This window comes from Diospyros lotus, chromosome 2 (assembly GCF_014633365.1).
Source record: "Diospyros lotus cultivar Yz01 chromosome 2, ASM1463336v1, whole genome shotgun sequence".
Lineage (NCBI taxonomy): Eukaryota > Viridiplantae > Streptophyta > Magnoliopsida > Ericales > Ebenaceae > Diospyros > Diospyros lotus.
Genome location: NC_068339.1, coordinates 12,528,384 through 12,549,403, shown reverse-complemented (window position 1 = coordinate 12,549,403; position 21,020 = coordinate 12,528,384). Strand labels below are relative to the sequence as shown.

At 39.9% G+C, this 21,020-nt stretch overlaps 1 protein-coding gene across 1 annotated transcript in view; it reads left to right on the top strand.

Moving 5' to 3' along the window:
* LOC127794577 (30-kDa cleavage and polyadenylation specificity factor 30) overlaps positions 1 to 21,020 on the top strand; it is a 69,471-nt gene that overhangs the window by 46,325 nt on the left and 2,126 nt on the right. Inside the window, exons 5-6 of the mRNA XM_052325795.1 lie at positions 7,595 to 7,663; positions 19,374 to 19,460. Of these exons, the coding sequence (XP_052181755.1) occupies positions 7,595 to 7,663; positions 19,374 to 19,460 (156 nt within the window). The remainder of the gene's footprint in view (positions 1 to 7,594; positions 7,664 to 19,373; positions 19,461 to 21,020) is intronic.

Here is a 21,020-nt window from a genome sequence, read left to right as displayed (position 1 = left end):
ATCCTCTTTTCCACAACAAAGGGTCCATAATACCTTGGTGACAGCTTTTCATTTAGCTTGGCAGCCAAGGTCTTTTGCCTATATGGTCTAATTTTCAGGTAGACCAAGTCTCCCACTTCGAATTGAATGTCCCTTCGCTTCCTATCCGCTATGGATTTCATCCTTGCTTGTGCTTGCAACAGTTGGCCTTTAAGCTCTTCCAGCACTACATCCCTCTCTAGAAGTTGCTGCTCCAACCCAGATATGACGGTGGTACCTTTCACAAACCGTAGAAGTGGAAGTGGCTCGCGCCCATAGACTATCTGAAACGGGGTTAGTTTAGAAGAAGCTTGATAGGAAGTATTATACCAATACTCGGCCCAAGGAAGCCAAGTGTACCACGCCTTAGGTGTAGAAGAGGCAAAACATCGAAGATAAGTCTCCAATGTCCTGTTGAGGACTTCCGTTTGACCATCGGATTGGGGGTGGTAAGCTGTGCTCCTATTCAGCTGTGTGCCTTGTAGTCGGAATAGTTCTTTCCAAAAATGGCTGATGAAGACCTTGTCTCTATCCGAGACTATAGAATTAGGAATCCCGTGCAGCCGTACAACTTCTTTGACAAAAATTCCTGCTACACTGGCTGCTGTAAATGGGTGTTTCACTCCGATAAAATGCCCATACTTGCTAGGCCTATCCACCCCCCAGATTTTGGCAGTCCCTCTATGAAGTCCATTGACAAATCCTCCCAAATTTGATGGGGAATAGGGAGCGGTTGAAGTAGGCCTCCCGGTGAGAGAGCCATGTACTTGTGCTGCTGGCATATGGGACATTGGTGGACATACTGATGGATATCCTTTTTCATTCCTATCCAATACACATTAGCAGCCAGCCTTTTGTAAGTTCGCAAGAAACCCGAGTGGCCTCCAAGCTGTCCATCGTGACCCTCCTTCATCACTAAAGGAATCAAAGCTGAACCAGGGGGAAGTAGCAATCTGCCCTTGAATAATAACTGTCCATCCACCAAGGAATAGCCTGGCCTGCTTGAAGGTTCAGCTTGTAGCTCCCTGATGATCTGTTGGAAATGGCTGTTTTCGGCCACTTCTTCTTTGAGTTGATCTAATTGCAGCACCCGAGGAGCCGTAAGAGCCATGAGTGTAACTGGAAATGAAAACCGGGAGAGCGCATCAGTAGCGCGGTTCTCTAAGCCGGGCCGGTATTGTATCTCAAAGTTGTAGCCTATTAACTTCATCACCCATTTTTGACATTCTGGACTTACCAATCGTTGCTCCATCAAGAACCTTAAACTTTTCTGATCTGTTCGGATTGTGAACTTCCTCCCCAATAAATAGTGTCTCCATTTTCATACCGCAAATACAATAGCCATCAACTCCCTCTCATAGACCGATTTATTCCGACCGTTGGGGTTTAAAGCATGACTAAAGAAAGCAAGTGGCCTATGTTCCTGCATCAATACAGCCCCGAGTCCATACCCTGAGGCATCAGTCTCCACTATAAATTCCTTCAAAAAATCTGGTAGAGTGAGCACCGGTAAGGCTATCATGGCTGACTTTAAAGACTGAAAAGCTTGCTCCGAACTCTCATCCCAAAAGAAGTTATCTTTTCGAAGTCGTTCCGTTAACGGCCAAGTTAATTTTCCATAATTTCGTACAAACCGGCGATAATACCCCTTGAGTCCCAAGAAACCACGGAGTTCTCGTTGCGAACGTGGGCTAGGCCAATCCATAATTGCCTGAATTTTTGAATTGTCCACAGCAACCCCCTGTTGCGAAATAATGTGGCCTAAGTAGTCAATCTCCATGTGCCCGAACCTGCATTTTTTTGCATTGGCAAACAACTTGTTTTCAGCTAATATTCCCAATACACAACGCAAATGATCCTGATGTTCCCGCATTGTTCTGCTGTACACCAAAATGTCGTCAAAAAACACAAGAACAAACTGTCTCAATTGCTCCCTAAAAATCTCGTTCATCAAAAACTGAAATGTAGCGGGTGCGTTTGTGAGTCCAAACGGCATCACCATAAACTCATAATGGCCCTCATGAGTCCGAAAAGCAGTTTTCGAAATGTCCTTAGGTGCGATACGTATTTGATGGTAACCCGATTTTAAATCCAATTTAGAAAAAACTGTAGCTCCATTCAGCTCATCTAGGAGTTCTTCAAAAATCGGAATTGGAAATTTATCATGAATAGTTACCTTGTTTAGAGCTCAGTAGTCCACGCAAAACCTCCACCCCTCGTCCTTCTTCATAACTAGCAATACGGGACTAGAAAAAGGGCTGATGCTTGGCCGGATGATACCTACAGCCATCATCTCTCTAACAAGTTTTTCAATCTCAATCTTCAAGAGATGCGGGTATCGATAAGGTCTCACACTGACTGGGGGTACCCCAGGCTGCAACGTTATGGTATGATCCCGCCTTCGGTGCGGGGGCAGCCCACGTGGCTCTTCAAAGACTGCCTCGAAGTCAGACAACACCTCCTGCAAGCTGTTAGGGATGTCAACTTCCACTGCTTCAGCCGTTAAACAACCCAACTCCAATAATACCCCTTCCCCACCCTTCCGGAATGCCTTCATCATGGACTTCATGGTCACTAGAGTTTTACTAAGGCTAGGATCCCCATGTAAGGTAATGGTTGTGTCTCCCACCTTGAACCTCATGATCAGGGAACCCCAATCCACTTGTCTCTCCCAATGTGGCCAACCACTTCATCCCAAGAATGACATCAGAGTTGCCCAGCTCCAAAGGGAGGAAGTCTTCCACAATCTTCACATTCTGTAACAACAAGGGGACCCTCTTGCATACTCCCGCCCCCTGTATTGCCATTCCCGAGCCCATTATCACCCCATATCCTCAAGTAGGCATCCTTACGAGTCCTAATTTTTGCACCAAGTCAGCTGCTATGAAATTGTGGGAAGCCCCGCTATCAATCAGGACAATCACTTCTTGGCCTTCTATTGTTCCTTTAATCTTCATCGTTTGAGGAGGAGTTAGCCCCACCACGGAGTTTAGTGATAACTCCACCATCTCCCCTTCCTTGACAGTGTCTTCCCACTCCCCGGAAGCCTCCATTGCCTCATCTGGTTTAGTCCCTTCTTCTTCTCCCCTCTCTTCCTCATAAATAACCATCACTTGCAGCTCCTTGTTCTTACACCTATGCCCAATTGAATACTGCTCGTCACAGCGAAAACATAATCCCTTCGCCCGCTTGGCTTGTAGCTCATTCTCACTTAATCACTTAAATGGTGGTGTGGACAGCTTTCCGCTGACCAGCGATCTTGGAGAATTAGAAGAGCTTTCCGCTGACTATCCTAGGAGGATTAGTGGCCTGGAACCCCGGATTTCGCTGCACCATAGGAGACCGAGCTGGTTGTGGGGTTACCTTACTTGGGCCGTAGCCAAAACGATTCCCTTGTAGCACCTGATTCCGGTCCTCAATCCGCTGAGCCATTTCCATGATATTCTCGAGGCCCAAGGGCCTCAACACCCTGATTTCCGCCCTGATCTCCGGTTTGAGCCCATTAACAAAGTGTCCCTCCAAAACTGCTTCGGGCATCTCTTCAATGGGTGATGCTAGAGTCTCAAAGTAAATTCTATAGTCTCGGACCGTTCCCCACTGTCAAAGGGCCATGAACCTCTCCTCCACGGTCCCTTCTTGGGTGGACCTGAATCGGTTCCTCAGCAGCCCTTTAAGCTCCTCCCAATTTCTGATTCGCCGCCTCCTTTGCTCCCATTGAAACCAGGATAGGGCCCCTCCTTCAAAGCATAAGGCTGCCGACTCCAACTTCTCCGCCTCGGTCAACTGGTTTACTGTGAAATAGCGCTCAGCCCTGAAGACCCAGCCATCTGGATCATCTCCCTTGAAGATGGGCATCTCTAGGTGCCTCCCACGGTACTCTTGCCTTCCGACTCCATCAACCTAGTCGCCCCCTTCGCCACTTCTCCCTCCAACCGCTGGCGTCCCCTCCCTCGACAAGGACGATCCCGCAGGTTGGTCTTCCCCATCTCGTTTCCCCTTCCTTTCCCTCTCCTGCTCATCCCATCGCGCCATTAATAGGTTGAATCGGTCCATCATCCCCGCCATGCTCTTTTCAATATTTTGCACCCTCATGACTTCTGCCTTCACCGATTCTATACTATCTTGTAAACCCACCATACGCCCCTCCAGCTCACCCACTCTTTCCGAGACAGTCATCCCCATGGATCAATTGCTCTGATACCAAAATAATAGAATCCCCACTCAATCTGCAGCTTCCCTCTCCAAATCAGTAGATAACAAACTGATTTACAGTGCTCAACTCTAGTAAACTAATCAAAGAGAAGAATAACAGAAAAAAATGAAGAACAAGGCCAATTCGAGAGGGCCTCCTCTCCCAGAATCTTCTTCAAAAATTCTCCACACCTCTCTCTTCTTTCCACTCTCTCTTATAGAGATTCCCCCCAACGGTTACAGCCACGTGAGGTTGTTATTCCTAACCGTCTATGACAATTTTACCCCTGTATCCTTTTCCTCAATTGCCCTCTTGCTTCCTTTTTTACCCCTACGCTGATATGTGTGATGTATCGGTGCTCTATCAGAAATGCCTGTTTATAGGTTATCCATCTGGTGTCAAAGGCTACAAATTATGAAATTTAGAGCTAGAAGGACCGAGAATCATAGTCACAAGAGATGTGACATTTGATGAGGAGTCTACCATAAAATTAGCAAATGATGAATCACAGCATGATAATGAACAAAATAGAGAGTCAGTTCAGGTGGAGATCACTGGAATCACCCCTTATAACTCCTAAGATCCATCTGATGTGGATCATGATATCTCAGATCATGATATCTTTAAACCAAGGCAAGATGAAGACTAGGACATAGAATCCTCCCAATTTGAAGGGGATGAGGATGACAGTGATGTAGACTCTAGCTTAGGAGATCAACCTAATCCAGATAGGTATGGTGTAGCTCGAGACTAGCAGCTTAGAAATCGTAGGCCACAACAAAAATACGGTTATTCTGACCTAGTTGCATATGCCCTAACCAATGCAACAGAAACCATAGGCGAAGAACCCCTCACCTATGAAGAAGCGGTATCCTCTAAGGATGTTGATAAATGGTTGGAAGCCATGAGGTCAGAAATAGCATCCCTTAAGAAGAATAATACCTGGGAATTGGTTGAAAGGCCAAGAGGATAGCGAATAGTAGGCTGCAAATGGCTCTTCAAGATTAAAGAAGGGGCTATAAATAATGCTAAACCTAGGTTCAAGGCTAGGTTGGTAGCTAGGGGGTTCACTCAAGTGCCGGGCATAGACTTTAATGAGGTATTTTCTCCAATAGTGAGACACACCTCTATAAGGATTTTATTAGCTATCATTGCCTAATTAGACTTAAAATTAGAGCAGATGGATGTCACAACTGCTTTCCTTTATGGGGACCTTGAAGAGAGGATTTTTATGGATCAACCAAAGGGTTTTGAAGCTAAGGGAGAGGTGGAGAAAGTATGTCTTCTTAGGAAGTCACTGTATGGACTTAAATAGTCCCCAAGACAGTGGTATCGAAAATTTGATTCGATTATGATAAACCAAGGATACCTAAGGAGTTCCTATGATTGTTGCATATATTTCAAACATGTCACACCTAATGTTTCTATCTATCTGTTATTATACGTGGATGACATGCTCATTGCAAGTCAATCCACTAGAGAAATTTAGCTTCTTAAACAAAGACTGAAAGCTGAGTTTGAGATGAAGGAATTAGGTGAGGCAAAGAAAATTCTAGGAATGGAGATTTCTAGGGATAAGTAATATAGGAAAATCTACCTTTCACAAAAATCATACATAGCTAAGTTGTTGTCCAGATTTGGGATGTCAAATGCAAAGGCAGTTAGTGTGCCTTTTGCATCCCACTTTAAACTATCCTCAGATCAGTCCCCTAAGGATGAGGAAGAGAGAAAAGAGATGGCCCATATACCATACTCAAGTGCGGTAGGCAGCCTAATGTATGGTATGGTCTGCACGAAACCCGACTTGGCACATGGAATGAGTGTCATAAGTTGGTTTATGGCCAATCTAGGTAAGCCTCACTGGTTGGTAGTTAAATGGATGTGTAGATATTTGAAAGGTTCTATGGACTATGCTTTGACTTATAGTGGTGCAAGTCTAGAAGATCAACCTATAATCCTAGGATATTCGGACGCTGATTATGCTGCCGATATTAATAAACGTAGGTCCACAACCGGTTATGTCTTTAGGTTATGGAACTTTACTATTAGTTGGAAATCAAGTCTCCAGCATGTGGTAGCATTATCAACTACCGATGCTGAGTACATAGCAATTTCAGATGCTATTAAGGAGGCTATGTGGCTAAAGGGATTAGTGAGTGAGCTTCTAGGTGTAGAGGTTAAGACTACTTTGATGTGTGATAGTCAAAGTGCAATTCATTTGTCTAAAAACCAAGCATATCATGAAAGGACTAAGCATATAGACATAAGACATCACTTTCTCAGACAGTTATTGAAAATAAATCTGTGATTCTAACCAAAGTGGCAGGGGAAGACAATGCAACGGACATTTTTACAAAACCTATACCTACAACTAAATTGAAGCACTGTATAAAGCTACTGCAACTCGGACAATGAAAATGCAGGTCAGTGGGAAGGGTGCAGGATCCTGAGGAAGGCCTAATCCGGTGCAAATGGGTGGAGATTTTGTTAGAACATTTGTACTAGATTAGTGATGTAGATATCAAGAAAATCTATGTAAAATTAGTGTTGTTTATGTCTTGTTTAGTTGGTTAGGAAAAGTCTCTAGAAGGATTGTTTCTAGAAGGACAGCTAGCCTATTGTTAGGGGTAACGGTTAGTTGGGGGGCGTTATTTTCTGTTGTTGTAACTCCCCCGCCTATAGCTTATAACTAGGAGTTGAGAGGGGGTTGCTGTGTGGTACTTCATTTTTGTGCTTTATGCGGGAATTCTATCTTGTGAGCGAGTGGGTTTGTTTTGGTTGTGTGCTTAAGAGTGAGGCGAGTGTTGCTGTGTATACTCTAGGTTAGGAACTCTATAGTTTTTAGGATATATGGGCTATGAGAGAGTTCTATCAAAAGGCACATGTAATCAACCTATACAAGATAGTGGAAAAGTGAGGGCCAAGCCAATCTGGACGTAGGTCTCGATTTGAGATTGAATTAGGATAATCTTGTGGTGTTCTTGTTGCTGATTTCTGTTCTTTACTTTTGTGTTTTGTATTTCTTGTTGCCGTGAGTGGTTGTGAGTCTCTATCCTTGACTTAGTGAGTGTGAGTGTCCTAGAGAGTATTGTGTTTCTACTATAAAAGGTAGAAAGGGAAATACAAAATGTATTATCATGTCTAGTAGACTTAGGGAAATACAAAATGTGTTATCATGTTTAGTAGACTTACCTTTTTGTCTCTTTATTAGATATTTATCTATTAGTGTTAAAAATATTTATCCAGTGTAATTTATTTATTTTTTTCCTTTCCTTTTTTGTCAAATAGAATACTTATCTAGAGTCCATAAAGCACATATTCTTGGATGCATCAAATTTTATGTTCATTGAGATGGTGTAACTAATTCTAATATCTTACATGCAGCTATGTGAATTGTCTTTTCACAAAACTCGTCACTTGAGGAACCCGTATAATGAGAACCTACCAGTGAAGGTACTAACTTGGGCCTTTCAATTTGTTAATTCTCTGCAGCATTGCTTTCACGTTCCCATTTATATTTCTCCAATCCCAAGTGGAGTGAAGTTTGATTGGATCCTTCTTTTTCATGTGTAAGAACTACGCAATGTTCTTATAACCATGTAGTTGGGTAACAGATGGGGTCAAGGATCAAGTGGTTCAGCTCTTGACTCAGCAGTTGAGCCATGATATGTTAACTGAAAAGGTTAATCATGTAATACTTTGTTTTTTATAGATGACAAAGAAAGCCAAGAGGGGTGGCCTTTTAGAAAACAATGGTCAACAAAAAAGACTTAACTAAGTAAAAAAGGTTGGTAAGAAAATGAGCAAAGGAAAACAAGGGGAAAAAAGGCTTCTGAATGCTAAAATATTACTTTTTATGTTCAGAACAACTCTTTGACTTTCTATCATAGATTCATACAGTATGACACATTCTTTGACTACTGAAGATGATAAAATAATATATTTAATCTTCAAGTTACAAATTGAGGAATGAGCATAACATAGAGGACTTTCTTTCTTGGAGTTGGGAGATCGAAGGATTGAACAACTTTTGAAGAATTCATTGGCTTGGAGAGTTATACAGTGTGACACATTCTTTGACTGCTGAAGATGATAAAATAGTATATTTAATCTTCAAGTTACAAATTGAGAAATGAGCATATACACAGGACTTTCTTTCTTAGAGTTACGAGATCAAAAGAGTAAACAACTTTTGAAGAATTCATGGCTTGGAAAGTGATGACCTAGAAGTGGAGGAATGAAAGGAACATCACTAATCCACTACAATCTGCCAGACTGCTTCTCAATCATAAATTATCTTAGTAAGAATGGTTCCACCAATCAACATGTGTTATGTACCTAGGGTTTGGATTGGAAATTGGAAGAATTGAGGGGAAATTTAGAAGAAGAAAAGGGAGAATCAGAAGAACAGAAAGTGAGGGAGAGAAAGATTGAGAGAGAGAGAGAGAATTTGGAGGAGGGAAATCAGAAATATTTCAATTGTATTCATTCATATCTATGGATTATGCTGGATCAGTTTTATATACTGATCACTGATCCAGCTAGCAGTGATTTGGCGCCAATAGGGCTGTCAAATATTTAAACCGATTATAGCTAAAGGCTGCTGCCTTCCAGGTACAACTGTGTAAAAGCACTTAGGGCAATAAGAAACCTAGGGCAAACAATACTGAAATGAGAGGAAAGAAGAATTACTCTCGAGCACCTTTCAATTGAGAGAATGAAAAATGAAAACCTCATCTTACAAGAGAAAGCTCACTAAGTTTATATACTGCCGAGCTTAAATAGTTAAGCTAATCACCGCTAAAGCTATCAATACAAACACACACACACACATATATATATATATATATATATATAAATATCAAAACAAAAGCTAACTAATCAGCAATACAATAGATAATGAAAAGCTGAGACAAACTGATATGAATTCAGTTTAGTTCTTCCACAAACTGCTAGCTACTTCTAAGTACAACTGGTTCATTCCAAACTAATAGCAAATACAACAAAGGAATACATCTATTATCTATTACTACTATACCCTTGGGTCTTGACATTCCTCCCGCCTTAAAACATTTCTTGTCCCCAAGAAATGCCACCCCTCCATAGCTTCCAATATGCTTTTTCCTTCTCTTCCACAGCTTGGATGGTGCAATTTTAAAATACTTCTGTAAGCCTAACACATTGTCCATAGCACTCTTGTACTCATCAGCTGAAACAAAACTTGAAGCAACCACTTGCTAGTTGTCGTAGTGAGCAGCTGAAACCTGCTAATTGTTGTCCATCTCATGTATTAGCAGCGTCGGACAAGACAAAGACTATCTGTTCTAACTCTGTCAAGAAGTCTAATTTGAGGGGCAATGTTGAAGAGATTGATGTTGATTAGTACCGTTAATTGTTGTAATTCGTTATACTGTTTACTATGCTGTTTGTTTTATTTAGCGAAGTGTTAGTTTAAATAGCTAAGTTGATTAGTCTGTTCACTGTTAAAAGGATAGCTGGATATAAATAGTTCAGCTATGCCTGATTTCATTTGATTAATTCATTGATCGAGGTATTTCCAGAACTTGTCTTTCTCCTTTTCTCTTTCGGTATTTTCTGCTTCTTCATTTCACATCTAAAACCCTAATTACATGGTATTAGATCCAACGACCTACGTCCATGGCATCTAATCGAGATTGTAGTGCCTCCTCGTTACCTCGATCAAATTATGCTTTATCTTCTGACTTCTTGCAACTTGATTTTCCGTTAGTTGCGAAATCCTTCAATTTTGTTCCAATCAAACTTGATACCAGTAATTACCTGTCCTGGAAGGCACAAATCTTAGCTACTATTAGAGCCTTTGACTTGATTCAATTTGTTAACAAGTCTCCACCTCTGCCTAAATATGTTCCAACTACGAAAGTAGAAGGATCTGATTCACAGATTGTAAATCCAATATACACGACCTGGATTCGATCTGATCAACTTTTTCTAGGATGGCTCTTTTCTACGATGGACAAAGAGGTCCTAGCACAGGTGATACATTGCGAAACTTCTGAGGAGGTATGGTCTTCGCTTGAGACTCTCTACTCGCAACAGACAATTGCTAAGTCGTTTCAATTAAAACAACAACTCCGAGTAGTTAAGAAGAACTCTCTTTTTGTTAATGATTACATTTTGAGAATCAAAACTATAGCACATGTTCTAGCTGCTATTGGTGAACCCCTAGGTGACAAGGATATGTTGTTAGCAATTTTGAATGGTCTTGATCATGATTATGAAACTATGGTGAGCCTTATTACATATCAGATGGATGAGATAAACTTAGAGAAAGTTCGATATCTCTTGTTAATGCATGAACAAAGATTAGCCACTAAGAATTCATCTAATTTTTCTTCTGTTAATTTCGATCTTGCTGCTACACCATCCATGAATGTGATTGTTGCCTCTTATGGATCTAGATCTGGCAGTGGCTATGTTAATAATAAAGGAGGTTTTGTATTCTGTGGGGGTGGTTATATGCTACTCTGAGGAACGTTTAAAGATGGCCTATATCAGCTCGTACCAGCGTTTGATCATGTTGTGTCTGATTCCAAGGCTATTCCTTCTTTCAAGACCTCAGAAGTTGCTGCTTCTTTTCCCGTTTCTTCAAATAAATGTACAAGACAATATATGTTTTGTCTAGATCTGTCATCTAGCATAAATGTAGCCCGAACATGTAATGTCAAGCAACAGTGGCATGCCAAATTAGGGCACCCTGCATCTCATGTACTACAACATGTTTTGAATAAATTTCGTATTTCTTGTTCCAAATTTGATATTTCCTTTTGTAATTCCTGTAAAATTGGCAAATTACATCAACTTCCATTTGATCACCTTCCCAGCAAAACAACTTTTAGAATTGATTTATTCTGATGTATGGGGTCCAACTCCTGTCATTTCTACTAAGGGTTATCGTTACTATCTTTTCTTTGTTGATGCCTATACCCGATACACATGGCTATTTCCTTTGAAATTGAAGTCGGATACTTTACCTTCACAAGTTTGCTGAGTTACAATACAACTCAAAACTAAAAGCCTTGCAAATCGATAATGGAGAAGAATTTAAATCACTTTTACCCTATCTTCAAACCTGTGGCATTTAGCCTCGTTTTACATGTCCTTATACACACCAACAAAATGGTGTTGTTGAACGAAAATATCGACATATAATTGAGATAGGTCTTACTTTATTAGCTCATGCTCATATGCCTTTAAAGTTTTTGGTAGAAGCATTTCAAACAGCTATCTATACCATAAACCTTTTACCTTTTGTTGTTTTGAAATCCTGCTCTCCATTTGAGTTACTCTATCATAAACAACCTAACTATGTTGATTTTCAACCTTTTGGATGCTCTTGTTTTCCCTATCTTCGACCTTATAATTGACACAAGTTTGATTTTCATTCTTCCAAATGTGTGTTTCTTGGTTATAGCCATGTTCAAGTGGGTTATAAATGTCTACATCCTTCAGAAAGAATATGTCTCTCGACATGTTAAATTTAATCCAGATGAGTATCCATATCCTAGCTTGTTTTTACCCTCAGCTTGTTCCTCATCTGCAGTCCAATCTCATGGTACTTCAACTTCTATTTTTCATTTTCTTCCTTCTTTATCCTCCGATGTTCCTCGAGTAGTACAGTCTTTAGATCCTTCCTTGTCACCTTCTAGTACTGTTGATTTTGTTTTATCTCCTATTATGTCTCCAGATCCTTCATCAAATCAGCAATCTTGTCTGCCTATTCAACCTCACATTTCTAAACCTAAACATGCTCCAACACCCTCTATTCATCCTATGATAACTCGATCTAAGTCCAAACAACCTGTTGCTACCTCTCCTCATGTATTAATGAGTACCTTAGAACCTAATTCAGTACATGAAGCTCTCTTAGATCCTCATTGGATTACGGCTATGAAAGAGGAATTTTCTGCATTACAACACAATCATACATGGGATTTAGTCCCTTTTTCATCTGATATGAATCTTATTGGTTGCAAATGGGTATTTCGGATCAAGTATAAATCTGATGGTTCAATCCTAAAGCATAAGGCTCGTTTGGTAGCTAAAGGTTTTCTTCAAACCCTTGGATAGACTATGCCGAGACTTTTAGTCCTATTGTTGAGGCTCCCACCATTGGAGTTTTATTCTCCTTGGTAGTCTTCTTTGGTTAGGTCATTCAACAAGTGGATGTTAATAATGCATTTTTAAATGGAGACCTAACTAAGAATGTATACATGTCACAACTTGAAGGCTTTGTTGATTCAAGATTTCCATCCTATGTTTGTAAATTGAAAAAGTCACTCTATGGTCTCAAACAAGCACCTATAGCTTGGTACACCAAATTAAGAACAGCTTTGCAAAATTGGGGTTTTGTCCGATCTATTTCAGATGCTTCTCTGTTTATTAAGAGAACTACTAAAGTTGTATTATTCATATTGGTGTATGTTGATGATATTCTTATCACGGGATCTGATCCTATTGCTCTTAAGGCATGTATTAATGATTTGGATGCTTATTTTGCCCTCAAAATCTTAGTTTCAGTCAATTATTTCCTCGGTTTTGAGGCTCATAGAGATGTTCGTGGTATATATCTTACTGAATCCAAATACACATTGGGTTTGTTCAAAAAGGCGGGAATCCAAGATTGCAAGCCTTGTGAGACACCAGTGAATTTGAGCATTTCATTAACTGATGAAAGAGATGATTTTTCTGATCCCTCACTCTATAGAACCATCATTGATTCTCTTCAATACTTGATCTATACCCGACCAGATATAGCATTTGTGGTTAATCAATTGAGCTAGTTTTTGTCTTCTCCTAAGGTGCTACATTGGATGGCTTGTAAACGGTTACTTCGATATCTCAAGGGCACAATAGGTCTGGGTTTGTTGTTTGCACCTATCTCTAATGAGTTGTCCCTAACAATTTACATTGATGCAGATCATGCTAGTTGCAAAGTAACTAGAAGATCTACCAGTGGCTTATGTGTATTTCTTGAGAAAAATCTGTTGGTTTGGAGTTCTAGAAAACAATACGTGGTGACCCGTTCTATGGGAGAAGCAGAGTATCATGCAGTTGCACAAGGAGTGACTGAAATCATGTGGTTAAAATCTTTATTTTCTGAATTGGGATATCCATTAGTCCATGTTCCAATCTTATGGTGTGATAATCTAGCAGCAAAGAGTATGCAGAAAATCTAGTGTTTCATTCACGTACCAAGCATATTGAGATAGATGTGTACTTTGTTCGGGAAAAGGTGAAAAATGGAGAGATTGAAATTTGGTATGTTCCTACTCTACATCAAGTGGCAGGCATCTTTACCAAAGGACTATCAAGGGATAGGTTGTCATTTTGTGTAGCAAACTTGGACTCAGATTATCTCCAATATACTCTCATGTATTAGCAGCGTTAGACAAGACAAAAGACTATATGTTCTAACTCTGCCAGGAAGTCTAATTTGAGGGAGAATGTTGAAGAGATTGATGCTAATTAGTACCATTAATTGTTGTAATTAGTTATACTGTTTGCTATATTGTTTGTTGCATTTAGTGAAGTGTTAGTTTAAATAGCTAAGTTGATTAGTCTATTCACTGTTAAAAGGATAGCTGGATATAAATAGTTCAGCTATGCTTGATTTCATTTGGTTAATTCATTGATCGAGGTATTTCCAGAACTTCTCTTTTTTCGGTATTTTCTGCTTCTTCATTTCACATCTGAAACCCTAATTACAGTCCACACCAATTCTCCCCATCACCGCTCCTTCAATGTTGGTTGTTTTGAACCCAGATGATGGTCTAACTAATTCTTCAGCCACGGTAGAAAAATGTTGAACATGCTAACTATCTTCCTCTAGTCCTAGGACCTTATCATCCATGTGAACAATTTCCTTATAGCCATTATAAGACTGTTCCGATCTAGATTGCCCGATCAGAACTTCTTTGACTGTATGTGGAGTGTCAAAGACTTGATCCGGCCTACAATCGTTGTCATAGGCATCACCACTCACAGCTCCGACTTGCTTTATAACCGACTTATCTAACAAATCAATGTTTCGTTCCAAATTTGATTGTTCCTCAGATTTCAGCAAATCAAGTTTGGGCACCTGAAAACCGGAATGGGGTGGAACTGTGGAAGAGTTGGAATCTCCTGCCTCTTTTCCAGCACATTCTCTCCCACTGTAACCGGATCTACTTCGAACTTCGTTGATCCAGCATTCTGGTTGTTGGTTCCAATTCTCGGTAGAATTGGTTCCAACAAATCCTTAGGAGGGAAGTTAGGTGCAATTCTTACATGATGTCGACCAGAGAACATAAGCATAAATTGTTATAGTTGATCACACATCAAATTGCCCTGCTTATGCATCTCCTCCCTAATCTGATCGCACATTTCCCCCCGGAGCTTCTTCGCAACCACCTCAAACTTCCGATACACCATTGATCCAATATTCTCCTCCATCGTCTCCACACGATTCTGAATTTCCACCATGGATGTATTCACTTGCTGCAACTGCGATTTCATTTGCTTCATTCGGGTGCCGTCGACCATGGTGGATTGATTGCTTGGAAGAGTCTTTGGCAGGAAACTTGCTCTGCATTTATTATTATTATTATTATTGTAGTTGTTGGCCATTGATTGCGGACACGATAACTCAACAATCCTCCGGTTCTGAGACCTCACTTTGCTGAATCTGTCTAGCCTTCTTGAATGACTACAACAAACTCTGAAAACAACAGTGAATCACCCTATTGTTCTGCCTTCAACGGTCAAACCTCCCGCTTCTCTTCCACAATTCGAACAGAAAGCTCAGAGTACTTCCTATGAGTTATATCAGTTCTCCTACAGCCTCCAGAAAATCAATCTCAGAGTACTTCTTGTGAGTTTGATCAGTTCTCTTGCAACCTCTAGAAAATTGATTGACTCTAAAATAGCTACTATTATCCACTAGAATTGAGAATCGATCTCCTCTCAATTCAGCACCCTTGGATTTGTTTCATTGAATCACTGTAGGTTTCGCCTAAGTCACCTTGCAATAGCTGATAACCACCAGCTCTAAACTGCCTTCAATTTTGACGTATCATTCACTGAATTCCGCCCTAGGGAAGTCAGACTTACACAAGCAGAAGAAACTGAAGGCTAAGGAACTGATCTAGAATTCACCACTGTTCACCTTTGTAAATCACCACTGTTTACCACTACTCCAAAAGTCGAACAACCTTCTAGATCATCGAAATTCGCCAGATTGTTGGAATCCATCACTGGAATTGTCTAGGCTGCTCACCTTCCTTGAGTGATTGTGTAATACCCCAAGAGCCTAAAGAAAGGCAGTATATATCGAGGATAAGTAAGGAAGAAAACAACACCAACTGGATATCTTTTGGGCTGAATGTAGACAAAGAACTGCCGGGTTAAGCGTGCTTGAGCTAGGGAAGCTTAAGGATGGGTGACTCCCTGGGAAGTTCGCATAAACCTATCAGAGTAAGTTGTTCTGGTCCTTCTTATTGCTCGATGCGGGATGTTATAAGTGATATCAGAGCCGACCCTTGGTGAAGGCGGTCCGATGAGGGCGAGGAGTGGCGTCGAGGCTCGAGGGCCTGTACAAGGAGCGGCTTTTGGAAGGCTTCTAGGATGGTTTCCCCCAAAAGGGAGAAGATCTGGGACCCATTGTAAGGTCGCATGACGAGGACGTCATGTGCTTAAGGGCGGAAGAATGTAATACCCCAAGAGCCCAGAGAATGACAGTATATATCGAGAATAAGTAAGGAAGAAAACAACACTAGTTGGATACTTTTAGGGCTGAATGTAGACAAAGAACTCTCAGATTAAGTGTGCTTAAGCTGGGGAAGCTCAAGGATAGATGACCCCCTGGGAAGTTTGCATAGGCCCATCATGGTAAGTTGTTTTGGTCCTTCCTATCACTCGATGTGGGTTGTTACAGATTGTGATGCAACCAATTGAATTCTCCAGAATTGAGAATCACTGGCTGCAGTAGTTTATGACTTAGGTTCCCAAATCCGCCTAAGTTGCTTCGTCCTTCCACTTCGAGCAAAATTACTGCAATTCACGGTTGAGCATCAACCTCTTGCTCACCTCCAAGAAAATCGAACAACTCTTCCAGATCACAAGTCGTGATCGCCTGTAGCTCAGCTTACCCAATTGCTCCCTGCGACTCGACCGGCTTCAAGAACCACTCACTCCGTGTTGCCCGCAAGTTGAACGAGATGTGATCATTAGGCCCTGCGCCACCTTCGATCGGCTTCGTTACCATCCTTCAAAGTCGCCTCAATCAATTCCGAGGAGCACCTCGCTTGGTGACGATCTATCCTTGATTCCTTAGGACTCATATCAGAATTGTTGGCCGATCGGTTCTGTTGAAACTCCTCAACAGTTCGCTCATATCGACAGAATTTCACAACTGAGGATTGACCGATTTTGTTCACCAAATCACTGGAATTCGCCTAGCTCTGCTTCATCGTACGGATAAGTTTGACCGGAATGACTAAAATTATCTCCTCGTTCGATTGACATTAATCTAGCTCACCGAAAATCACTCAAGGCTCTGCTTTGATCGCGTCTTCCTTCTCACTATCTACTCATGATCAAAGTGAATTCAAGATTGCCAGTGGAGTCCCCACCCAATCACCGACCACTAGTTGGAATTCACCTGAATTCTTGAATCGATCTTGATTCCTTTCAGATGCTTGCACTTGCCTATCACACTGTAACCAATGGAACTCATCGGAGTCCTTGTATTCACTGGAATCACCTGAAGTCTTTGCTCTATCGATTCTGCCAAGAGTCGTTGGAATCAACTACTACCGATTGCAGGAACCACAGCCAAGGAACGTTGGATCTAATACCAAATTGTTATGTACCTAGGGTTTGGATTGGAAATTGGAAGAATTGAGGGGAAATTTAGAAGAAGAAAAGGGAGAATCAAAAGAACAGAAAGTAAGGGAGAGAAAGATTGAGAGAGAGAGAATTTGGAGGAAGGAAATCAGAAATATTTCAATTGTATTCATTCATACCCATGGATTATGCTAGATCAGTTTTATATACTGATTCAGATAGTAGTGATTTGGCGTCAATAGGACTGTCAAATATTTAAACCAATTATAGCTAAAGACTATGCCTTCTAGGTACAACTGTTAGCAACTTCTAAGTACAACCTGTTCAATCCAAATTAATAGCAAATACAACAAAAAAATACATCTATTTGTCTATTACTACTATATCCTTGGATCCTGACATAGATCGCCCGAGGGGTACTGTTGGAGTCCAAGTTGCCGCTTAGGGAGGGCGAAGTTTGTCAACCCTTATCATCATAAGTGTTAATCTCATCTGGTAGGGTTGGTTGTATAGGTTCTAGCTCTCCAATCATCTCTATCCGTGACTATATCTTTTGTAAAGCAATTAATTTTGTGTTGCACTTAGAATTTTCCATTGACTTCTCTTTGGTTTTCCGTTGAATCTTTTGCTATAAACTTTTTCCTTTTTCCACTCTTCTCAGATTCATCTGTTAGTCTTTTTCTTTATATGTTCCAATCATATTGTAGATGCATCTAAGACGCCTTATCTTCACTAGGCATAACTCCAAGTGGACCAACTTGTAAAATACATTAGTCATAGGGTCAAAGTGGAGCAATTCATAAAGTATATGGGTATATTCAAGCCAAAAAGAAGTTTTGGGACTAAAGTGACAAACGGAGAAAAGTTCAAGGGCTAAATTTGAGCTTTTTTCCAAAAATGTTTTCAAGAACTTAATCTTAAAACCCCCTAGTTTTAGGAGGCAACTAAAATATATTTTCACTAGGTCCAGGAAAACATTATCATACTAAAATGAAAACTACATGAAAACAAATATATTTTCAAAGTTTTTCACAACTTTTGGTTCCGGAAAAAAAAAGGGGGGGGGGGGGGGGGGGGGGAAGTATAGACACTATAACTAAACAAGCCCTAAAATATCGAATTTTTCTAAATTTATTTGTTAATAATTATAAACTAATAACAGGTCATGTAATCGATAAGTTGTTTCTCCAATAACTGATCACTGTTAGGTTGTTGACTTTGTTTGAGGTCATTTTCATGTGATTTTATTGGGAACCAATACTACTCAAAATAATTTCACTTCAGGTTGATTGGATCATCTACCTGCATTAAGGGGAAAAATATATATAATTCATATTTCAATTTTCAAAATCAATAAAAGAGATGATGTCAGCAACCAACCTTGAGCTTGTTATCATGATTTGTCTTGGCTCATTTTCACCTAAACAGACAAGAAGTTTACGTTTCCTAAGAAAATGACAGAACTTATCTAAAAGACTCAAGTTCCAATATTTCTAGGACAAAATATCATTATTCATATTTCTGTGAAACTTGTAAAAATATGCTGAGAATCCTAAACTTGCTGAAGTTGAGAAAACAGTAAACAGGTTAGGGCTAAGGGCCTCCCTACCTTGTCGTATTTGTTTACAGTTCATGCCATAATTATTTTTTTACTGTAAATTTTATTTGATCGGAACCTTATAGATTTAAAAATTTATGTATTTGAGGTTTGTATAATTAATTTATGTGACACTAGTTCAACAGGGCGTGAATTTACTTCTGTGTTGTTTATTTGTAACCTAAAGATGATATGCATACCTCATAAGATATTCAATCATTTAATGTTGGGATTGTATAAACATTCACATAAGCTTTAGTTTCTATCTCTAAACATTTTCTCAACTTTCCAACTATTTATTGTCCCCCCCTAGTTTCCAAAATGTGTTTTAGCAATTTTAATTTCCAAGCTAATTAGAATTACACACAGAAATATCATTTGATCCTCAATAGTAACAATTCAACATTGAGGTCCCTACAGTTTACTGGTACATGGGACAAGTGTTAGGTGACTGATGTGGCAGTTGTTTTGGGCCTTCACAATTATTGCAATGCAAAATACAAATATTATTATTCACCTTCAATTTTTCATTTCATATGAGTTCTCATATCAACTATATCTCATGATTTATATATGTGTCTTAGCTAAGTGGTGCATTCTCATTGGTCTTTCTGGTTCTTGTTTTGTGCTGTCCGTGGCCAACATCTTTTGATGATCTTCTATCAACTTCAAACTATTATCATTTTCCCCATATAATTGCAGATTAGCAGAGATTGTCAGGAGCTGGAGCCTTCCATAGGTGAGCAGTTGGCTTCCCTGCTCTATCTTGAGCCAGATAGTGAACTGATGGTAAGTTTCTTTTTTTTATTTTTATTTACTTTATGCTGTACATGTTGGTTCACAATATCAACTATTTGATGGAACACAACCATATCAACTATCTCCATTTACCACCATTATCATGAAATTTTTTAATTTGAAAGTTGTGTTGGAATGTCATCTCATTATTCCCTCGCTAGATGGTTACATTAGGTAGGTCCGGTATAAAATTTTGCCACATGATTCTTTTGACTGGGATTTGTATAGTTAATGTGATTTTTAAAAGTCAATTGACATTTAGAGTGCCATGCCACCAACCCTAACTTAGGATTAGGGGCAGTTAAGGATGAATGATATGTCATAGAGGACCCTCATCATTACCAAGAAAGGCATATTTTGAGTTGTCTGAGGAATGACAATTTCTAAATTTACCCTCCATTTTTCATTAAAACTGAACAGAATATGTAAAGCACGTTTGCTTTACATGAGATGTTCACTGATCATCAGTTTCCTGAGGGGGGTTGCAATATTATTATTTTTCTTGTTTCAGCTCAACACTTCCCTTCCCAATCCTTTTTGTCTATTTGACAAGCAGTCATGCTAGAAAAGAAAGTCAGCATTAAAGTGCAAACTCTACAAAAGAAAAGAAAGGCAGAGTCAAAAAGCCTAATTATCTGCATAAAAATGAGATTCTCTAAAAGACCCATGAAGGTAGAGAGAAGAGAATAATGCAGTCTCCTCCCTAATCTGCAAAATTGGGGAAATGAGGATTATTATGTTTAATAAGTGAGTGGAATGCTTTGTGCTAGTAAAAGTTATACCATTTCTTTTGTGCCAGATACTACATAATGGCAAAAGGAAGGAATAATCCCCATGAGCCTTACCGTTATGCTCCTCACTCTATTCTTGGAAGCTTGTGATGACTTAATTTTAGCATCTTTTGATTGTTTCTGGTGCAAGATCTCAGACTCTTCATTCCTATCTCCTCCTTTTATGTTGTTGTTTCCTCATTTTCCCTTCAAACTTCCCCCTCCTCTGCTATGTATCATCTACTTGAGCTTATTTTTACTGGACCTCATACCCATCCTCTTTAATTCATAATTGCTCGGTGGCTTTTTTGGACTTGTATAGTATTTCATATTAGTTTTTATTTGTGGGGTGGAATTCCTGTCTAGTGTCCACATGGCAGTACTGGAAGTGATGTTTGGCTTTAAAAAGTTCAGTAATTGTCTTCTTCTAGGTAGAATACCTAATTTCCAATCATGTGGTTTAGATAAACTCCACCTTGCCCCTAACTGGAAAATCCTGTCAGCTATTCATTCGAAATATACAATGGTCAAAGCCTATTGACCCATCCCTGTTTGCATGAGAATTCCACACTGCTCTTCAACTAATTTGGTTCAAGATCAACCACATTGGCGTGCGCTAACCTATGACAACAACAACATTTACAAGCCTTAATCCCAATCGGTGGGGTTAGTTTGGGGTGTGCTAAACCTATATATACAAATTCTATAAACTTAAATTTAGGTAATCTTGAACCATATCCTATCCTCATATTTACTGAAGGTTGCATACAGTATATTATTG